Source organism: Cynocephalus volans, chromosome 11 (assembly GCF_027409185.1).
Source record: "Cynocephalus volans isolate mCynVol1 chromosome 11, mCynVol1.pri, whole genome shotgun sequence".
Classification (NCBI taxonomy): domain Eukaryota; kingdom Metazoa; phylum Chordata; class Mammalia; order Dermoptera; family Cynocephalidae; genus Cynocephalus; species Cynocephalus volans.
In genome coordinates, this window is record NC_084470.1 from 109,856,154 (window position 1) to 109,879,405 (window position 23,252).

Here is a 23,252-nt window from a genome sequence, read left to right on the forward strand (position 1 = left end):
TATTGGTATGTACATTAAAATTAAATTTAGAAATGAAAAATATAAAAACACATTATTATTTCAGACATAACATTGACTTATATAGACAAGTTGCTCTTTTGAGTTTATGCATTTGATGAATATTTGTGCACCTACTTTGTGATATAAAAGATAGAACAGTCAATTAATTAAATAAAGACCCGTGTCTATGGCCACGTCCATTTTTCAGTTAGAGGCTTAAATTATAAATCTGATGTTATACTGTTTCATTCTAACTAAAAATATGTAATAAATTAAAAATATGTGTAACAAATAATCTGTAAGATCTTTTCTTGCATAGAATATGGATGTTTACACACATTTCATTATATACGAATTGCTGAGTCCATTGGCTTTGCTAAAATTCTTCAGAATATGAAAATAGCAGTATCTGAATTCTATGGGAAATATTAATAAAGGAGAAGGCTCACAAGTTTCCCTCTATCTTAGGTATGCGATAACATGGAAATATTAAAGTACATAAATTCTACATGCAGTTTGGTAGACAGTATCTTCTAGTAGGATTAGGGAAAGGGAAAGAGGGTCTATTTCAAATTTCTTTGCTAAATTATGGTCTTTTTTTTCCTGTTTCTAACTTCAAGTGTTCTTTTAATTAAATTTTAAAGTAACCTTTTAGACTGCTCTTTGGAGGGAAGAATCAAGAAATATTTTGGAAGTAAAAATTTTTATATGTATTTCTTACATCTCAAGTTAATTGCTCTTACTTTGCATCAAAGTGGGATAAGAAGCCAAAATATTTTGAGCACTTTCCGTTAAAAACCTACTGAATTCACAATACAATTCTAGGGCTGTGCATGCTGTCATTCATCTACTCACTCATTTTTTCAAATATTTTATAGAGCACCTACTCTGTTTGAGGCTCTGCTAAATATAGCTGTGAATAAAAAGAGACAAAACATTCCTGCCCGTGCAGAGTTTAAACTCCAGTGGGGTAGACAAAAAGTGGACAGGAGAGTTAATATGTGCAAAGGTCCTGAGGCAGGAGTGTGCTCGGATATTCCAGTAATAGCAAGGAGTAGCATGTGGTTGGAGTAAAATGAGCCAGGGGTGGCGGAAGGTGGTAGAAAATGAGATTGGAGGTGGACTGATTGTTATGATACTTTCAAGTATATCGTCTCGTGTAATCACATAGGTGTTGATAGCGTAATACCCAGCCAAATTAAAATTTTATACTTTGAAGTGTTGCTAGGGCATGCCATTTTTTATTAAAGGCTTATATATGTGAAAATTCTTCAAATTCATCGAATAAATTGTCAGCAAACACATTTTAACCATTATCTAACATGTGGCTTGGCCTAACATATTTATGTTGACCTTATTGTTCCTTATAACTGAAGAGTGATCTCTCCAAAGATTTGAAATTAGACTTTATTCATTCAGATCGGTTATCTTCATTTCCTAGATTGTATTTGGAAAATTAGTCTTATGTTTTGAGAAATGAGTATACATAAGTATTAAAATCTATTTTAACATATATCATGACAACAAGTGTTTAAGTCCTGCAGTTGTTAATTAGAGTAATTTTTAACTCACGTGTCATGCTTAATATAATGATGGTATTTGTTTTCCTAAATGTCATCAGCTTTCTCATCTTTTTGATGAACATTTTGAACAAGATAATTTCTAAAATCCTTTCCTGAACTTATTTTTTTATGCTCTATGGATGTCATTTAAGAAACACCTGTTAACTTCATCATACTAGGACATTTAGCTTTTCAGAGCAACCTTGAAACAATTGCAATTAATTGGGTGCCTATCTTGCTAGAGATTTTTTTTATTAGCATTTCATTGTTACAAATCGTGATATTTCTTTATGTACTTTACCCGATCTTTCACTCCCTAAATCCCCTCGCTCCCTCCCCCCCATCTCTAGTATCCTTAGGTTTGTTCTCTCCTTCTGAAAGTTCAATGTATTGTGGCACTTCCTTCCTTCCTTCCTTCCCTCCTTCGTTCCTCCTTCCCTCCTTTCCTTTCCTTCCTTTCCTTTTTAGCACCCAGTTATGAGTGAGAACATGTGGTATTTCTCTTTCCTTGTCTGGCTTATTTCACTTAATATAATTTTCTCCAAGCTCATCTTTTTTATGGCTGAGTAGTATTCCATTGTGTATATCCACCACATTTTCCTTATCCAGTCATCCATCGATGGACACTTAGGTTGGTTCCAACTCTTGGCTATTGTGAATAGAGCTGCAATGAACATGGGAGTGCAAGTGTCCCTTTGACATGATGATTTCCATTCCTTTGGATATATTCCCAGCAGTGAGATTGCTGGATCGTATAGTAGCTCTATCTGTAGTTGTTTGAGAAACCTCCATACTGTTTTCCATAATGGCTGTGCTAGCTTACAGTCTCACCAACAGTGTAGGAGCGTTCCCCTTTCCCTGCATCCTCACCAGCATTTGTTATTCTTAGTCTTTTTAATAATGGCCAGTCTAACTGGGGTGAGATGATATCTCAGTGTGGTTTAAACCTATGAATGTGGAGCAATAACTTGGTGTTAAGCTGGGGAATATGATGATGGTTAGATCCATTTAAGAGGTTTTAGCATGCTCATTTGGGACTAAAGGATGCATTTGCTGCTTTTTTTTTCTCTTAAGCTCTTCAAGCTTCATAGGCTTATGCTGTGTTATCCTTGAGGAGTCATGCAGCTGCCTGGGTCACCTGTAGCTGTGCAGTGGCGGTGGAAAGCTTCACCATGTTCTGATTTGCAGTTCCTTCAGAGCAGAAAGCCAGACAGTAATGGGGTGGGGGGTTAGGCACGAGGGAGGACTCTAGCTCTGGCTCTTGAGCTCTTCTCATGGACTTACTGCTAGTACCCTAACCCCAGGTGTGACCACTTTCCCCTCCCACCAGTCATTTATTTTTCTATTCCCCAAACATGTATTAAGACCGTCTAAGTCCTTGAGACGTTGCAAGCTCTGGGTGCAAACACACCCAATATTTTGATTAAAGTAAAAACTGCTATTTGCCACGCACTAGGGATACAAAGATGAATAAATGGTTTGATATCATAGAAGCAATAATGACTTCAGGAGGTATCAACACAGTGCGATAAGAGAAATAGGGCAAAAATAGAAGAGGAGAAAGCAGAGAAAGAAGCATCACTTTGCTTGAGGTTATTAAGGCAATGCTTGTAGAAAAATATTTCAGTATATATGGATGGTTTAAGAAGTGTTTGCCTTGCAGAAAGGAAGGGAAAAGGGCTTTCCCACAAAGGTAAAAATTATCAAAAGCACAGAAATACAAAACAGCATGGCTTGTTTGAGAGTGGATAAGTGACAGCTGGAACAGGGGAAGAGAAACAGTGCTGCATGGTGGTTACATTTCAGGTGCAGGACTCGAATGGCACAAGTGCAAATCATATCTCTGACACTTTCAGGCATGGGACTGTGAGCAGGTTTGTAGCTCAATTTCCTCATGTGTAACGTGGGACAGAGGATAACACGTGCTTCATAAGGTTGTAGTGAGAATGGAATGCTTGTGACCGCCTTACTCCTTCCCACAACCAGTCAGTTTTTAAAATGCAGGTCAGATCCTATCTCCTCTTTGCTCAAAACCCCGGTGGCTTCCTATTGCACTTAGTGTAAAAGCTGCAAAAGTTTGCAAAAAGTTACCAAGCCTTTGTGACATGCCTGTCCAACTCCCGGGCTAACGCTATCCCTGCTATTTCTCTCCAACAACTCTGGCCTCCTTACAGTCCTCTGAACCACAGCAGAAAGGCTCCTTCTGCAGCGTGGGGTCTTTGCCATTCCCTCTGCTTTGAATGCACTTCCCCAGAGTCCTTGTTAAAGCTGCTATAACAAGAATACTATAGACTGGGAGGCTTATAAACAACAGAAATGTATTGCTCATAGTTCTGGAGGCTGGGAAGTCCAAAATCAAGGCACCAGCAGATTTGGTATCTGGTGAGGGCCCTCTTCCTGGTTCATAGACGGCATCTTCTTGCAGTGTCCTCACACGGAGAAAGGTTGGGGGGAGTTCTTTGAGGTCGCTTTTATAAAGGCGAAAATTCCATTCACAAGGGTTTCATCCACCCTCATAACCTAATCACCTCCCAGAGGCCCCACCTCCTAATACCATCATACTGGGGGTTAGGATTTCAGCACACAAATTTTGGAGAGACATAAACAGTCAGTCTGTAGCACCCAGGTAGATGCAGGCTTGCTCTCCCCTCCTTCGGACCTCTGCAGAATGGTCAGATGTCATGAGGCTTTCCTCCACCCCTGTTTGCAACAGTAGAGCTCCTTCCTCCTCAGCCCCCGTCTCTGCTGCCCATTTTCTCCCTTAGTTTTGTGGAAGTTTTTCTCCACTGCAGTACCGTATCACCGCCCGTTATATTCTTTACTTATTTCCTCCTCCTCCTCCTGAGTGTAAGACCCCAAAGAACCCAAACTTTGTCTTTTCTGGCATTCCTACTGTCTGGCTCGTAATAGGCACACTATAAGTGGAAGTGTCTGGCACAGAGTAAGCCCTGGGTGAAATTTACAAATTGTTATCATCACCATCATCATCATCATGCTTAAAAATATAAATATAAAGAAAGAAAGATAATTTGGGCTCTGACTATGGAGGATCCCATGGACCTCACAGAAAGCAATCCTCACGGCAGTGAAGAGAAGATCCCTGTGTAATACAGTTCTAGAAGAGAGATTCCAGTCAGGGAAACCATGAATTGGGAGGCCATTGATTCAGTTCATTTGGGAGATAGTAAGGGACTGAATTAGGCAGTGGGACTAGAAATAAGAGTTGGAGCTAGGAAATATATCATAGGAAAACTTGGACGTTGGGAAAGAGTCAAAGGTAACTCCAAAATTTCAATTCTGTATTGTTCAGTATTTAACGATGCTCTGGGGGATAGATTTGGAATAAGTTTTAGGGGAAATGAGTTCAATTTTAGATATTTTGAGATGTGTTGCCTGTTTTGATGGGAAAGACCTGTAAGAAACTGGAAATAAAAAAGCCTAGCTCTTTAGGGAGGCGTGTGCGCTGGTGATACGGGTTTGTGGCCTTCGTAGAAATGAAGGGCATGGAGAGAGAGGAAGAGAAGAAGCCAAGACAGAATCAGTGCAAGTTTCACATGGGGAGGATTGGCACAAGACAGTAGAGATTAGGAGAAAAATGTGTTACAAATGCCAAAGGAGGAGAGAGTTCTGGAAGGAAGACAAGGGCCAGATTGGACTAAATAGCTCAGAGAGATCGAATAGGAGCTGAAGGATGACAGGCCATGGGCTGGCAATCAGGTGATCATTGGCAACCACAGTATGACGGAGCTGAGACCCGGTCCAGCCTTCAGTGGGTTGAAGATGAATGGTCACAGAGAAGGCACATGCACAGTTTTGTCATGAATTTTGATGGTGAAGGAATGTGGAGACTGGAGAGGGAGAGAGACTATTGAGTAGGGGCCAGTGTGGAGGGAAGATTTTATCAGGATAGAAAGATGAAGGAATAGAACCTGAGGAGGAGAGATTAATAAATACATGAACAGGAGAGGGGCCGAGCAGATTGATGGAGCACAATCTTCAAGGTGGCCGGAGCAGGTGGAATAGAGAGCATAGTAAAGGTCTTCCTTGGGAAGAAGGAGCAAGTTCTGCAACTTAGAGACAAGTGGGAAGGCGCTGGGAATTACTCTTGGTGCAGATGAAGAGGGGAAGTAGGTCAAGGGCATTTATATCTGATGTCCTCCATTTATCTAAAAATGGCAGGCGAGATCACTTAGGCAGAATAAATACAGTCAGCCTAGAAAGGGATTCAGGCAGTGAGAGTGTCCATTTGGGTAGGGATGGCATGTTTTGGATTCATGCTTTCTGCTGCCTGTATCAAAGAACAGCAAAGAATAATGGCATGTTCCATCTGGAGTATACTCTAGACCAGAGCATCCAGTCTAGCCACCTAGTTGGGTAGATGAGAAAGCTGAGCTGAGCAAGTCAGTGACGGGCTCAGGTCACACACTTTTAGTGACCGATCTCAAGCCTCCAGATACTTAATGCCACTTAATCCAATATTGCATCCTTTTTCATAGTCACCCCTCCCCTTATGCAATACTATCCTCTGCCATTCGTTGACTTCGAACCCAGCCTTCGTGCATTCTGCTGCTCTTCCTGCTTGCCCTGCACAGTCTACCATTTCAGCTTGCGGGCTGAATTGGATTGACCCTTGGATGAGCTTTTACTCTCGGATAAACCCCACTGCAGATTGGCTGTCTGGTCATATTCAAGAAACGGGCCAGCGTGAGGCCAATGCCATCATAGGACCGAGGGCATGAGTTCCATGCTGTTGCCAGCATAGCCCAAAGGCAGAGATGAACTAGAAGCTCCCTGGAGTGTAGAACTTATGGTTGTCAAATGAACCACCTAGTGGCTCTTTTACATTTAACTTAATATTTAAAAGGACCTATGGAAATGCTTAATTCCCCAAAAGAGATATGTTGAAAGTATGTTAAGCAAAATAGTTGTATCAGCTCTTAGGCTACGTAACTCCTTACTTTCCAAAATCAGTCAAAACTTGTGAGTTATTAACGTTTTAGTTTTATATGAATATGATTTTATTTTCTTTGTCGACATTTCAGCATGGGTTTTTGTTGTTCTTGAATTATTGTTTTAAATGTTAATATCTATGCAAGAGATACTCATGAGCTATAATCAATTTTTTTTCAAAGTACTTATTTTGGATTGCAGTATTAGTGCTATGTTCAGGGAATAAAATTCCATATGTGTAGTGGCTTTTTGGGTTTTTTTTTTTTTTTTTTTTTTTTTTTTGGCTACTGAAATAGATGTTAGGATATCTGAGTAGTTTCTGCCCTTTACATAATGCACTAAATACAATGCTCATGGACACCCCTACCTTCTCTCATTTGATTTCGAGATACGGAGAATCAATGAGATGTTCACTTGGGTTTCGCTGTCTTTTGTGAAATGCAGCCTCTTCTGGAGTGAATGAGCAAAAAACGCGTGAGTCCGCCTTCGTGGGAGCTACTACCTTTCCCAAGCGTCTCATCCTCTCTCCTCTGTCATCCCTAAGCCATGTGCCTGCATTTGTGTGTGTAGATTTATAGTTTATCTTTATCTATGGCTTCATCTGTAGGTAGCTATTATAGCTGCCTCGCCTGGATATTGTTTGGGCCTGATAGATCTGTCTGTAGTTCATCAAAGGGGAGCAGAGTGCCTAAAAGCCATCGGGTCCAGCTGAGGATGAAATACGAGCCATCAGCCTTGGTAATGGCTGTAAAATTTCATAATTACACGGCCTTTATTACATTGCATAATGATCCTGAAGCAGTATGGAACAATTAATTAAGATTTTCAACCGTGGCTCTTTCAGAAATTAAAAGGTGCTAGTAGCTGAGAAATGGGGATCTGTCTTGTCCTAAAAGCATTAGGGATGCTTAAGAAATACTTTCTAATGCACTTTTATTTTTTGTTAAGAGGAACATCTAGTTAAGGAACATGCATTAGTATACTATGCCAATTACCAAGTTTTCATTTCAACTTCAAAACATATTTTAAAAGGAATGGGAGTAGAAAAGAGTGCTAAAGATACATGTAACTCCACAACTTACGTTTTCTCTTTGGAAAATTCTATTTAGCCCTCTGCTGTAGCCATTTATCACATTTATGGTTGTTCATCTCTACACATTGAATAAATGCAGGCTCTGAGATAGGGGGTCAGTTAACGGCCTGCTATAGTATACTGACCAAGGGGTTTTTCTTATGCACTCTCTCATATCTCGAGGCATTAAAATTCTTTCAAGATCTCTACAGTTTTGACAGTCGTCCCCAAAGGAAGGCTTTACCATTTCCATTTATTATCCTGTGAATGCAGCATGTCACATCTAATATATACCTTTTATTTATTTATTTTTTTTATAATCTCATCTTCACACCCCATAAAGAGTAATTAAATTTGGTGAGGGCCTGTAAGAGCCACTAGGGATTTGCTACATTTAAATAATAACAGTATATGCACGTATTGAAACAACACACTGTACCTGACAAACCTGTACACATAAATGTTCAAATATTTTGAATTAAAAAAATAAAAAAGAAACTAAAGAAAAATATATAGCTTATATACACATGTGTGCATTTCCACGTATAAATTATGACCCATTCTTAACTTTATTTCCTATGTCAAGGGAATTATGATGGAGATGGTTGGGTACTATGAAAAACTAATGAAAAGATAGTGAAAACAAGCCTGATATTTCTATTAATTGTAATTTTAAGCCATATCTCAAGCTTTCATCCATCAATAAGATAAAGATATGCTTCCAGGAAACATTGTCAATGGCACTGTCAATTTAACTGAGAGAATATAAAAAGAAACCACCCAACCCCATTGTGATTTACATGTAACTTCTGGATACTTGTTCTCATCAAGTATTATTGTTTTTAAATTGACAATCATCATATAACGTTTTATCGATCTAAATATTTCATGGGAGACTAAAACTTCCCTTGGGCCTCCCCAATAATAAACTTTCAGCAGAAAATTTGGGAAGGATTATGCGCTTCAAGGAGGAGCTGCTGCTTAGAGTAAATTCTCTTGTTGAGGCATTTAGTCCCTTAATAGGAATTTTCTGATCTGCTGTCATTCTTGTTCACACACCGAGTGTCACTGCCTCTAAAACACTTGTCATTCTTTAATGGAAACAAAATAGTCATTGCAGCCAGAGCCGCAATGTCATTCCACTACCCCTTGCTGCGTCGGCAATAGTGAAAATGACAGAGCGGCTCTCAGTAGGGGTAATTAAAATGTAAATATTGATATTTTATTATTTGAAATTACTTTCCAGTGCGGCATTTAATATCTCTCCATCTGTGCGGCTCTGTTTAGCGGTCACTTTAGTGCAGCTCTGGGATACCAAGCAGCGGCTTGATCCCCGTTATGTCAAAATGCTTGTTGCTGCTTAATTTTGATATCTAATTAAGTGGAAAAGTACAGTCCACACTGTAATCCATGGCATCTTAACCAGCTGCTTGGGTATATTTAGAATTAATCTCCACTATGGAATCATCCTAATGTATGCAATTAAGAGTCTGCCGATGGCTAATTAGGTGTATTAGAATCAGGCAGCATTTTTTTTTTTTTTTTTTTTCCTTTTTCCCCCTTTGATTTTGGTCTGTTGCAGACATAAGAGTCTCTGCCTCCAGAGGTAGTCTTACTTAAAGCTACTCAAATGGAGTTAGGAAACCGTGCAACTTCCAAGTAGGGTAACCTTCATATTTTCCTTTGCTTATTTCTTTGATTCAACCTAATGTCGAAATGTCTGGGATTTTCTGGGTTTACTTGCAGGGTCTCAGTGACACAAAAGAAATGGTCACAGTGTAGGAGAGAGGTGGAATACAAAGATAAATACACTTTTCAGCAGATCAAAGCAGGGACACTGCGAGGCAGTGCTGTGGCTGCGCTCATTCTTTTAGGGAGCTGAAGAATTCCAGCGCGGGAGCGTTCTACTGCAGCTGCACCTGCCCCCTCCATTCTACTTTTGAATGGAAAGGCGTCTCAGAAAAAATTATTGCAAGAGGTGCAGGTTTTGTTTGTGTATCATGTATCCGTGGTAAATACGACAGGCAGCCTTTTACTACTGATGATGATTCTGCATTCATGTGGTTGAGGAATTCTGAGAGCTGTGCTGCTGTTTTAGGTTTTCGTTTTTGTTTCGTTTGAACTTGGATAGTTATCCAAATTGGGGACAGTGTGGGAGGATGGAGGGAGGGCTGAGAGAAATCGAGGGGGTTGCCTCTATTGTCGATGAGAAGATAACTGGTAACCTCCCCAGTGGAACGTATGCCAAGCCATAATGACTTAGCTCTGCTTGAGCCAGCAAACTCCAGCCGTGAACTTGGGAGTAAATATTCGTAAACAGATCTTCATTAGCCACAGAGAAAAATAGTGTGGGAGCCTGACTTTAAACTGAACTCTGAGCTAGAAATTGAGAGAAGCTGTTTTTCCATGCTGTCCAGAGCACAAATTATGCCCAGTTCTTTAAGCACAGATAGCAAGGATTTTCTAATATTATTTGAATGTAGAATTTCAGGGTCAGCCCACTATCATTTTGTATCTGTGACATGCATCTCATAGATAACATATTTCTTTTACATTCCTTCATGAATACATATGACACTTTGTTTTTAATGGCCTGTGCTGTAAATCCTTTAACTTTCGTTTATGCAGAAGACCTGATTTTTTTTTTTCTGCCTCTCCTTCTTCTAGGGCATGTTAGAGACATTGTTATAGTGTCTTTCTATTTTAGGAAAATTGAGAAAAGCATACCTGAAGAATTTTCACTTTTTTCTGCTTCACTCGTAATTAGCAAAAGTGAGACAATATTTATTCCACAAACAGTAAGTCTCTAATAGTTAGTGCTCTTGGTGGAATTTGTGTTTCTATACCAAGGAGCCAATTAGGTAAATCTGAAAAGATTTGAAGGTATGTTATTTAAAATAAGTATGGAAATTATAAGTGATTTTCTCTTAGAGATCCCAAATAGAACAAATTTTTGGTCATTTCAGTGAAAGTACACAAGAGGATCACAACTCTCTATTTTTTTGTAATTACTTGCTGAAATCCAATTTTCAAATTTTTAGGTGAACTCATATGAAATTACCCAGGTTAACGTGCTTGTAGACATGGCCTTCACAAATGGGAAATATGTAACAAAAATACCTGTTTGACCAGATACCCTGAGCCTTGAAGCCAGCAACTCTGCCTTCATTAATGCAAACGGATAGATGTATTAGGAGAAACTTTAAACTCTCACCTTTCCTGGATAGGCAGTGTTTAATCCAAAGTCAAATTGGGATGCATTGAGCACTTGTCTTTTTCTTCTAATTTTCTTTTTTGCACTACTTCAGTAAATTAATATGGGGAGAAATATATACAGATAGAGAGAAAGAGAGCTATAGATAGATGTACAGATAGATTTATAGATACAGATTTATATCTGTAATAAATCTATAAATCTGTATCTATAAATCTATATCTTTATATCGATCTATATCTACCTAATTCATAATAGTTTATTCCTGATTTATCCAATGTATAGAATTTACTTTTAGATTCTTATAATATCAGAATATTATGTTGGCTCACACATAACAGGAAAGCAACAGCTCTGGCTAAGTTGCTATTTATAGATTTATTTTATTGTTGAATGTTCTTAAGAAAAGCAGTTCACCTTAAAAAATATTATTAGACTTCATGTGTAGAAAAAAGAATATTCATAAAAATTTATTTTTTATTTTAAATATATTTGGGGGTTGGAAACACAGTGAAAAATAAAATATTAGAAAGTATAAAGGAAAGTAAAAATAATTTTTTGTTGACTAAAAAAAAGTTAACCAAAAATTACAGTTGGCATTGTCTCTCCAACAATTCTGAAGAGTTCTAGGGGCACATCTGTCTCTTGCTGAAGTCTGACAAATGGCATGCATTATTAATAACTTATTGATTAGTTTATTTAAAGTTTGGAAAGGCATATTTTTGATTCTAAAATTTACTTCAGCAAAATTCATCTTCTGTGTTTCTCCCTGTATCTTTAAGTGAAAAATTATGGTTTTCAACAGACATAATTTGTTTGCTCAAAAATTCAAACTCTCAGCCAAGTTTGTACAATAAATGGGAAAATAAAGTTTATTCCAAAATAATGGAACATGATCCTGACTTATTAACAAATATTTTTGGCACCCTGCTTGATTTTTTCAAGGCCATATCTGGTTTCTTTTAGACTTAAATAGAACTACATGCCCAGAATATTTGTGTAGGGTTTATAGCTATGCTGGTTCCTACAGCAGGTGTAAACTGTTCCCCTTCAAAATTATTAGACAAGAATGGATATATAAACCAGTTTCATAAACCTGAAACATGTCTAAGTGGCATAGAAATTATATTAACACCTATGTGTACAGACACAGTGAAAGGCCCTACCAGATAAGTATCATCTTTGCTATTTATTAATGTCACATTTGCTGCTTTATTACGGGAGGGACCCTCATTCCATAGTTGTGCTCAATGGCTGTGGTGCTGCAAATACTTCTGACAAGTCAATGTTTACTTAGTGAAGATCCATTGTTCTAAGATGGACTGAGAGGGAGATGTCAGATGAATGCATTTTTATCGCTGCCTTCTCTTTGCTGTTTCTGACTCAGGGATAGTTATGATGAAAACCTAGGATTTCTCAGTATGCTTGCCTATTTTTTTTTTAAGTGTGCAAAATGTTCTTGTGGGTGGTTTTACTAAAATTAAATTTAGAATCTACTGAGAATTTATGTTAAAAATAAGTAAACATACAGTAGTTTATTCCTGCAAGTGGAAAGACACAACCAATATTGTTTTTAAACAAACTTGACTAGGTTAAGATTTCAGAGGTTTAAAATCTCAGCTACGGAGAATAAATGTATATATTGTCAAAATAGTTATGCAACTAAGATAAAGTAGAGAAATCAATTTCAGATACTTGCAAATAATAAAAGAAGTCATTATAACATTATCGTAGAATCAGTTGTGAATGGTTATTTATACATAAAAGAGAAGTAGTTAGATCATATGATTAAAATATCATCTTTAATTACAAATTAAAGAACTGGCTGAGGTTAAGAAGTTTAAGCAGGACTGTATCAGAGTTTAAGTGGCTCCAAATAAAATCCTATATACTATATAAGCACTAACAAGCAATGAGTTTTACACATAATCAGTGCCTTGATAAAAACATTCGTCAGATTAATGAAGAAACATTAGGCAACTTCTTTTATTATGTGTTCATATATTTTTGGTGGGGGAGGGGGCTGATTTCTGAAATGATATTTTTATTCCTAACCTCCCACCTTTTTGAAAGCCAGTCAATGAGCTATTAAGGAATTCCTCATTAATTCATTTATCACATATTTACTGAGCACCTGCTATGTATCAGCACTGTTGGTAGTGCTGGAGATACAGCAGGAAGCAAAGCAAAGGAGGCTCCACCTTGAGAGCTCATAGAATGTAGCAACCCCCATGGGAACTGTACAGACGTATGTCCCAGGAAGCACGTCATCATGTCCATCCCTTACTTCAGCTGTCACTTATGGTCAGATCTGTGTCTCGCTCATGTCTTCACTTTCATCTTCACTTTTATATTTTACAACGACCCCTAGATGCTACACAGTAACAACGATAATGGCACTAAGAATGGAAAGGAGTGTGTGCATTTGAGAGTGGTTTCAGAAATATCAAAGAGCAAACCTGGCGACAGACCAATGCAGGACTGAGAGTGAGGTGGCTGGCGTTGACATTAATCTGGGTAGGGAAGTAGTCGAGCTATGGCTTTTGACACTAGGGTTGGGAAAATGAGCTCACTTTTAATACGGTAGGCCAGCCACAGAGGAGTTACTAGGGGTGGATTTTTTTTTTTTCTTTTCCTCCAGGAAACATGCCAGGAAAGGGAGAAAAGTTCCAAAAGGGGGTGGGAGAGGATTCTTTACTGTGCCAGAGAGTTTCAGTTTTGTTCTGTAAGGGATATGGTAGCCAAGAAAGCATTTTGGTCAGTGGATGGCACAGTTAGATTTCATATGTAAAAGATTGCTTGAATAGCCACTGGTAAGATGGAAGAGGGAAATATCAGATATAAGGATTTTGGTAAGGAAGCTGTTAAAAATGACCCCAAAAGAGATGACGGAGGCCTGAACCAAAACTGAAAAAGGAGAGAGTGATGGATACATTTAGCAGGATGTGTACAACCAAGCACAGTCATTCCTCCTCCTCCTGTCCATGTACTTTGATCAGTCCTTACAGTACCTCTCTATCTTTTCTTCATTATGGTCTAATCTACTTTTACTGTGCTGAAAAACCTTAGACAGCAAGGATCGTATCCTGCCTGTGTTGTATATTCTAATGGTACTGAGCATAGTGCTTCACTTACAATGGATGCCCTAAATATCAGTTGATTTGAGTTTCATTGCAGTAGAACTTTTGGAAACCTAATAATTTAGGACTGGAACAAACATTCAGAAACATCTTTCCCACCTTCTCATTTTACAGATGACAAAGCAGGAACCTGAGAAGTTGTCATTCCTCAGAGTCTCATAGTTACTTGGTGGCAGAGTTGGCACCCAGTTCTAGGTCTCCTGACTCCCAGTCCAGTGAACTTTGTCTGAGGGGCTCGCCGTTTCCCAGCCAGCCTCATGCTTCATGAAAACAGCTCTCAGTTTGTTACTCTGAAGCAGAAACTATTGTCACTGGAAGATTCTTCAGAAGTGTCTAGTCCACATTTCACATGTGACAGATAAGGAGGTCAACTGTGGGTCTGTGTTAATTTGCTAGGGCTTCTGTAACAAAGTCCCACACACTGGGTGTCTGCAACAACAGAAATATATTGTCTCACAGTTCTGGAGGTTGGAAGTCCAAGATCAAGGTGTCGGCAGCTTTGGTTCTTTCCAAGGACCCTAAGGCAGAGCTTGCTCTGTGCCTCGCTCCTGGCATCTGTAGCCTCAGCTGTCCCCTGGCTTGAAGGTGGCATTCTCCCTGAGTGTCCATATCACCTTCCCTCTGTGCCTATCTATCTCTGTTTTTGAATTTCCCCTGTCTATGAAGATTAGTGATGTTAGATTAGGGCTTACCTTAATGACCTCATCTTAACTTGATCATCTGTAATCACCCTATTTCCAAATAAGGTCACATTCACGGGTACTGGGAGTTAGGACTATAGCATCTTTTGGAGGCACTAGTTCAACCCATAACAGGGAACCAAGTCGATACCATTGGCTGTAGCCAGATCTCTAGACCTCAAGGTCGCTCTTCCCCACACTAGCCGCTTCCCTCAAGAAGCAGTTAACCATAGTAAACTCTTATCTTTTAAGTAGTTGACACTAAATGTTTCTCACAGACACTTTGAAAGCCTGTGGAAACGTCTGCTAGGCTTATAGATCTCCAAAGTTAGAGTTCATATGTGTCTATTTTGGAGGCTTGATTTTTAAGTCAAGTATTAGACCAAATTAGATGTGGACTCCTTGGAAATTTCCTGAAAAGGATAGTGTTTGCCTATATGATGCCCAGACTGGGCTGCATTTCCTTAGACAACTGATCTGTGATGTGTAACACCATATGATATTTCTTGACCTGGTCCTACCAGTAATTGGGTAAAACAAGTCAAATTCAAGTACAAATTCTTTTTTTACTTTTTTAAAATCAGAACCGTGGCTTCAAAATGGTGCTTTTCCTTATTCAGTATCTATCTAATCCCAAAGTGAGACTAAAAATTCCATTCAATAATTTTTTAAGAGTTCTATATTATATGGCACTGCCTTCATTTTTCCTTAATGTCCAAACAAATTTCAGCCGCATCAAAAAGAAGAGCTTTCCAGTCATAACTTTCTTGTTTTCAACTAGCACAAAATAAAAGTTGCAGGAAAAGAAAGCCATTACATTTCCCTCCTTTAGGGCAGCTCAGTCCATACTTGCCTCCTCTATGTCCCCCAACTTTTTTTTTTTCCTTCTTGGCTTAGATGAAAGGACAGAAGTAAAGTTGAGGCTGAGTAAGAGGGAGTTTGGGCAAAGCTAAGGGAATTATTTTAGCTCCACTGTAGTCATTCAGAAGTGGTAGAAGTAAGGGTGAAGACTTGCAAAGAGGATCTGCACCCATGTAGGCAGTCTTTATGTTCTGCATTGGCATTCATCTGCTCTCTATAAACCTTTTTTCAAAGTAGGCTGGCAATTAAAAAACCAGCCACTCACAGGGGAAAAACACAAAAAAACTCTTGTCATCATTTTGAAGCTTTTGTGCATGGCCATTAAGAATATTTTTCCATAACTGCTGTTGTACTTCTGATTTTTCTAGCAAGCTGGACTGGGTAATAAGGAACAATTGCTAAAGAAAGCACTTCACCCATGCCATAGAAGCATGTTTTCAATTTCTGTGCCCATGAGTGGGCTAATTGTAAACTCATTTGTCTGTTTACATAATCAGCATGAGTAGTCAGTGGTCAGTTGCACCTGTAAACTCAGTTAACAGTGATACTCCTGTCTTGGACTGGTAGATAGGTTTACAGGTTCTCCTTTCCCTTCCTTTAATTTATTACAACTACCCACATTATTTGCTCAGTTTTGTAGAAGGTGGTCCATTCTGCCACTCATATACAAAGAAGTATTCAAATATGAATTCTGCGTTTAAGATTTTGTGAATATGCATTTGTCCTGTGAAACTACTATTTTAAAACAATGCTTCCATAAAAATCTATGTGAAACGTACTTGAAGTATAAAAACAGAAACAGATTTTTTTATGGAATCAACAAATATTGAAACAAATGGTTCAAATTAGCAAGAAAGAGAGCTATTTCCCATTTTTCCCAGTTATTCTTACATTTCATCCATACCAATTGTGATTGTATTTAAATTATGGAAATCTGGATTATGATCAGCCTAAAACAATAAAGATTCAAAGAGTAGTATTGTAGGCATTGTATCTAACACTTAAGTACTAATATAGAGAAAATCATTATCATCTCTTTTAAAGAAAAATTTTTAAATGCTTCTGATAGCACCATGTAGATGTTCCAGCTTTCACTTCGGCAGGTAGCCCTGTGCAGCTGTTTGACTCTATCTCCTACTGAATTCTAGTCCATGTAATAAATAAACATATATATATACACACACACATATATATATGCATATGTATGTACACATTATATACAAATCTCCTACAAGACCCAGAGCTGTGTGTTTTGTGAATCACAGAACAAGTGATACTCCTGCCTGTATGTGAAAAGAGCAAATGGCTTGTCTCTAACGGGGTTGTGCATCTGTGCGTCTATTTGTAGCTAAGACCAAGTCTCAGTGCTCCTGTAATTCTTTTCTTCTCTAGTTCCTCTAAACATTAGGTCTATTTGTACAGGAGAGAGAGAATCTAGCTTATACTCTGTTGCTCCACCAGCTTCTCGCAACAAACTTCGTTTGCGATCTCTGTGAGTCATTATGGCATAATTACAATTCTAGCGTGACATGCTATTTGATGAAAAGTGTCAATTTTTTGTGGAACAGAGAAACTACAGTTCAAAAACTGTGAGCAGGCAAATCAATGCCATGATTAACTGATATTAACCGACATTCTGAAGATTTAAAATGCTTGCTCTCTGTTTCAGGAAAGCAGCGGAGAAGAAAATGCCTAGCAGGGGTTAAACCCAAATGCCTGTGTTGCAGCCTATTTCTGTCAACACTGCATTCAGGAAATAAACATTTATGCTTTATGAAATGAAAGTGTATTTTTGAAGACTAGCCGTCAGATATTTTTTGCCCTTCACACTTTCAAATGCTTAGCCTTTTTTGTAAGTTGACTGCAAAGTGCATCAGTTTGCCAGCCTAAAAAAAAAAAAAAGCACTTGACGAGTGCCCAGGGCACCTCTGTCATCCTCCGAAGTTTCCAGTGGAAGAAGGCAAGAGAGTTGGCACAAAACATGCTTTCTGCAAGCCTGTTACCTCAGGGGTACCTGCCTCTCGAGAAGCTTTTCAATCTTTCCAGATGATGTTATTCCCAACCGTCATCTAGTTGATTTGGAGCACACTGTACTGCAGATAAACATGTATTTAACTGTGGGTCAAGGCAGAAGAGTCATTCTGCTAGCAGAATGCTTGAGATACATTAAATGGCACTGACTCCAGGACAGAGATGAAGAGAGATCAGAGTTGTCAGTGATACGCATGGAATGGGCCATAGCTGGGAAATAAAAAAATATATATGCCATGGTATCAGTGTATTTTTAAAAAGCTGTAATACAGCTGAACATTTAAAACTATAACCTGTCACACACCAAAGATTAAGATCCCAAGACGTACAAAACATGAAGTTCAGACAACACAACTGCAAAGCATATTTTATTTCACTTGGGAAAGAGGTTTCTCTCCAAAGGTAGCTAAATGTTACAAATGATGAGGACCTCTAACCTATAGCCCGGTAGCTGTACAACACCATTAAATGCCTGGTAAAATCACAAACAAGTAATTATCATTTGGGTACAAATATATGTGAGCCAATAGAGCAATCATCTTTTTAGAAAATTCCTTAGACTCAGTTTATTGAAACATGCATTTTCATTTAGGCCTTGGTCATTCAGGTTTTTAAGTTTTGCTCAGGTCTATTGATAAATATATTATTTTATGCATGTGTCTTTATGTATGTGCAATATAGCTAGCCCTCCTAAAAGTCAGGTAAAATAATGTTATGGAATTAAAATCAAATCTCTATGATGTATCTGACCTACTTAGTGACCAGGTGAGCATGTGGTAATAAAGGGTTAAAATGTAAGACAGCTATTTCTAAACCAAGATGAAATTAAGTCCAGACTTCTACTTTATTTTGTAAAGCATAGGTTTTTCTTTTTTCTATGGTTTGCAAAAATTGCACTTCCTTTAATCAGCTGAAATAGACTTGAGAATATAAAACAAGCAAACTTATCAAACCCTTTGTGCTATACCCATCTCCCCATGCTCCCTGAACAAAAAAGGAAAATCTTTTCTTTAGCTCTTTTTCTTCTCTTTATTTCATAGAGAAGTGAAAGGAAAAAGTTAGGTTTGCAGGAAGGATAAACACAGATACACACACACACACACACAAAGCACAGAAGAAACAAATTGCAGGATCGACCTAAAAAAATGAAATTTTGTTGCTTTTTGCTTAATTAAATCCCAAAGAAATGTGTGCAACATGGTTATGGCTGAAACATTGTTAATTTGTAAATCACAGGGACAAAGGGGCCCTGGTGCAACTTTAAAGTTTCTGTGCACGTAAATGTCGATAGTGTTCCTTCTCCATCATCAGCACTAAATTCACATTGATGCCTCTTTTCTTCTCCGTATTGATCCTTCCATGAGAACGTAGATTTGTATCTGTTAATTAATGCGTCCTGAAACAGCGTTTGTATTAATCAGGCAGATAAGAAAAATTGGATGCCTGCACCCCCCTGACAACCGTAAAAGTGCTGGCCCTGATAAAATCGTGGATGGACCTCAATAAAAAAGTTCCTCCTTCCACTCAATAAACTAATCATCCTGCTTTTAATTATTCGGCAGAAAGATGTGTGGAGATTGGAGAATGTGTAAATCTATTTACTAACAGCAGTGTCTGGGAGGGAGAATAGGGCTGTCACAGGAAGTTGCTGCAGGCTACATGCTCTGTCCATCTGCTGCTGCAGGAAAACTGCTGCCTGGGAGCATGAGAAGAAGCAAGAAAACTAAGGCAAATTGAAAAGACCCAGTCCTTTTTGCTCATAACTTTCCAGATGATAATTTATTTCTTTGTCTATTTAATTTTCAAAAGAAATTCCTACTTAGTCTCTTTTCTTGATATTTTCTAGACACTTGAATTTGCCTTGTACCTTTTTTCAGGGGGTGGGAGATCGAAAAAAAGAGCCGTGTGGTTTTTTTGTTTGTTTGTTTGTTTGTTGGGAGTATAACATTCACCAAATAAAAAGTACCTGGGGCCAAACCTACTCAGGTTAGATAATTATTTTTCTCTTTTGAATCCTTGTTTAAAATGTTATCAGTTATTACATCTCTAATTCTAAGAGGGTATTATTAATTTAACCCCAAATTGCAATGACAAAAAAAGAATGAAAAAAAAAAAAAAAAAAAAGACTTACACAGCTAGTCCAAAAGAAGCACTGTTAAATAACTCAGGACCTTGATAAACAATGAAAGAAATGTTTTTTGCACATTCCTTAAAGACCCTCTTAAGAAAAGCTTGACTAATCCCTTTTGATGATTTTGTTAAGCACTTATAGTTAATGGTACCAAATGGCAAACCAGTAGTTTTCACCTACAGATCAGGAAATTATTTCCTTTTCTTTATTGTGCTACCATTTCTAATATTATATGGGATATGAACAATTTGATATGAATAAAAATGACAACAATAATGACCATAAGCAGGAGCCTTAAAAGGATTGGATGCCAGTAGATATTTATGATTTGGGTGATAATATCTAGAAAGGGAATAAAAATAGAGTTTTTAAGTTGCACTGTTAAAAATGTTTCCCCCTTCCGTAGAATTACTGATGGCAGGACCTTAAATCATGGAACCATTGTCCTCAGAAACCTTGGAGGTGGGTAGTCACCTTTGGAATTCCTGGGAATACCCTTGGAAATGAAAGTGAAGTTTTAAGAAACATTTCTTTTGTAGGACTCTTGGAAAAACCATCTGATCATCAGTTATCTTCATTAAGACTTCTTTTTAATATATAGATATAGTCCGTCTGAGATATAAATATATGTCTTTACTCCAAAGTAGATCTAACTGTACTACTTCATCTTTGCCTACTGAATCTTTTCCTTTTAATTTTTTTTTTTTGCATATGTTTTCTCAAGCTCCAAAAGGACTTTTAAATATTCATGTGTGAATGAGCCTAGATTTGCAGTACAGAATTGAAGCAGTCAACCAGATATTTCATATAAAAATAATATATAATATAGCGACACTTATTGAATGCATGATATAAATTGATGTTTAGGTGGATGTTATTTTATATTTTCCAAGTGCAAAAGTGAAGGTTCAGGTCAATTGTCTTGTTCAAGGTGAAACAGCTGGTAGCTAAGTGGAGCCAATATTTACACTAAAGATCTGGCTCTATTCATATCCTTTCCACCAAACCCCATCACCTGTACATTTAATTTTTTTAAATAACTGGATCTTAATAACAAGAATGAATTGTGGCTTTTTCTGTTTTGTGAGGAGGCCAGGCTGCTAAGTATTCCACTTTCTTCTATACCAATAATCATTTTAAAAATAAATTTATGTTAAATATCAGTGGGGACAAAATATCCCATTAAGCAGGCTCCTCTGGTTGTAACTCATCATGCATTGTGCTTGTGACTATTATAGAGAAATGTTTCCAAGTTGTACTTTGCTGTGTCGCCTAAATTGTTTGTCAGTTTTCCTTTATTTTCATTTTTTTTAACTTTTCTGTTGTTTATCAATAGTAATTTTTTAGAGATGAGGTCATTGAAAATACAGAAAGTAACACGTTCCTAAAGACTTGAACCAGAAATCAAGTATGCTTAAAGATCACATGGTATTTTCTTGTCAAATGAAAGAAAGAAAACTACATCTCTATTATATTTCCCTTAACTGTGTCTATAAAACCGACAGAAAACACCAACAAATTGAAGCTGGTTTGTGACTTTTACTATGTTCACAAAGTGATCAGGGGAAAATTTTAAGAGCTTCTCATCAAAGCTCAGCATCATTTTGAGCTCTGATGCAGAAGTTGACTACCATATGAAACTAATGTTGCATTATGAAATTATGGCTTTAAAGTAACTTGATCTGCCCATCTTCCCATGCAGGCTTCTCCACGCTGTCCCTGGCGGACCAGATGAGCCTTCTGCAGAGTGCTTGGATGGAAATTTTGATCCTTGGTGTTGTATACCGATCTCTTTCGTTTGAGGATGAACTTGTCTATGCAGACGATTATATAATGGACGAAGACCAGTCCAAATTAGCAGGCCTTCTTGACCTAAATAATGCTATCCTGCAGCTGGTAAAGAAATACAAGAGCATGAAGCTGGAGAAAGAAGAATTTGTCACCCTCAAAGCTATAGCACTTGCTAATTCAGGTTGGCATATTGACATAGTCATTGTTACATTTTTTTAATACGTCAGTTTTACCCCTTAACTTCTTCTTCAGGGATTTACTAGACCTAGTTTGTAAAGTCAGCAAAATTATAATTAGTATGGCTTTCTAGAAAAGTTAGAAATAAGAATAATACATTTAAAGGGGATTATTTTCATTTCACTTGCATATTGAAAGCTGTGAAACTTTTACACCTAATGCATGTACTAATTTGGCATATAGGAAAACAAAAGCTCTTGTAGAAGTAGTGCAAATGGACACTCTAGGGACAAAATTAGCTCTATTGCCTTTTATTGCACAAGTCAAAATAATCAAACCATGGATATAGACAAACCACTTTTCCCCTCAAAAATACAATTTTTGCAATTGGGAAAATATATTTAGTGTTGCTTTTAATTTTGGTTATCAATGAATACTCCTGTTTCTTACATTCTGGAATTCTCTACAAGCCAAATTCTGCTGAAGGAGTATTTCCCCCAAAGGTACTACCTACTCAGTAAGGGTTAAGAATTATGGGAATAAGTGTTTTCCACATTTGAACTGAAATGTGCTAAAATAGAGAGTAACCTTTGATAAGTAAAAATCGTTGGTGCTTTCTTGTTTTTCCCTTCGTGCCTCTCCTAACGCTTTAATTGTGATCTTAAGTCTCTTAGCATTTGCATAAAGTTCACGATAGATCCCTCCTTAATGACGTGCCTATCATTAGATACCTGTGTGTCAATAACATGCTCTGATGCTATGTACCATTGACAGTCACACCGTGCACCTCCATCTGCTTTTGTTTTGACCCTATCTTTGAACTTTATCTTGGTTGCCGGCCAGTAGTTTTCCCTTTAATTACAAGAAGGAAACTGTCAATAAAATCTGTTAAATGGGATGCAGTGAGTGGCTTGAATGGGCAGACGGCTATTTGTTCAAATTCTGCAGCATTCAAGGTATTGACAGTTTGTTTTCTGGGGCCATATGTGACGATCAATCTCAGGCTGGGCTCAGCCGCGCTGAAAAATGAAAAACCAGATTGCTTTTGCTTACTTGTGGATGACGACTTTGATTTGGCGCGGTCCTAGTGAGATGAGACCTTCTGCCCAAATTGCCCCCATGAGAGCCAGGGGCGCGTGACTGTTTTTAGAAATAATTTTTAATTGATTTTGTAATTAACAGTTCATCTACAATATTGATGCATGAATCCTTGGACTGATAGGAGGGAAATTGTTTTCAACAATGAAGTTGTACTTTCCTATTTGTCTTCATGATGGAGTTTAGCATTTCACAGTTTTAATTGTGAATAAAACCCTCTTCCTCACCATGCCATTTACCCCTCTTCTCCCGCTCCCCTGTGAAACTGCAAAATATGATTTCTTATGACAAACAGCAGTGTTGTTACAAACCCTCAAGAACCCCTTGCCCCGCTGTCTAGAAGATCAAAGTGGAAGATGGGATAGTAATTTTTGGAGGATTTATTAGTTTGTATGGATTTCACATTATAGCATCTCATAATTAGATAAAAGATTTTACAGCAATGGTTTGGGGAAGAATTTTTTTTTTTTTTTTTTGGTAATCATGATTTAAAACACTTATTAAGTTAATTGTTATTAAAATATACTAAGCATGTTTTGTATCTT

General features: G+C 37.7%; 1 protein-coding gene across 18 annotated transcripts in view; it reads left to right on the plus strand.

Annotated features, from left to right (window-relative positions):
* The window catches only part of ESRRG (estrogen related receptor gamma), a 546,637-nt gene that overhangs the window by 509,914 nt on the left and 13,471 nt on the right, over positions 1 to 23,252 (plus strand). For all 18 annotated transcript variants that reach the window (XM_063113805.1, XM_063113797.1, XM_063113800.1 and 15 more), the window contains one exon: positions 21,344 to 21,613. In XM_063113805.1, the coding sequence (XP_062969875.1) occupies positions 21,344 to 21,613 (270 nt within the window). The remainder of the gene's footprint in view (positions 1 to 21,343; positions 21,614 to 23,252) is intronic.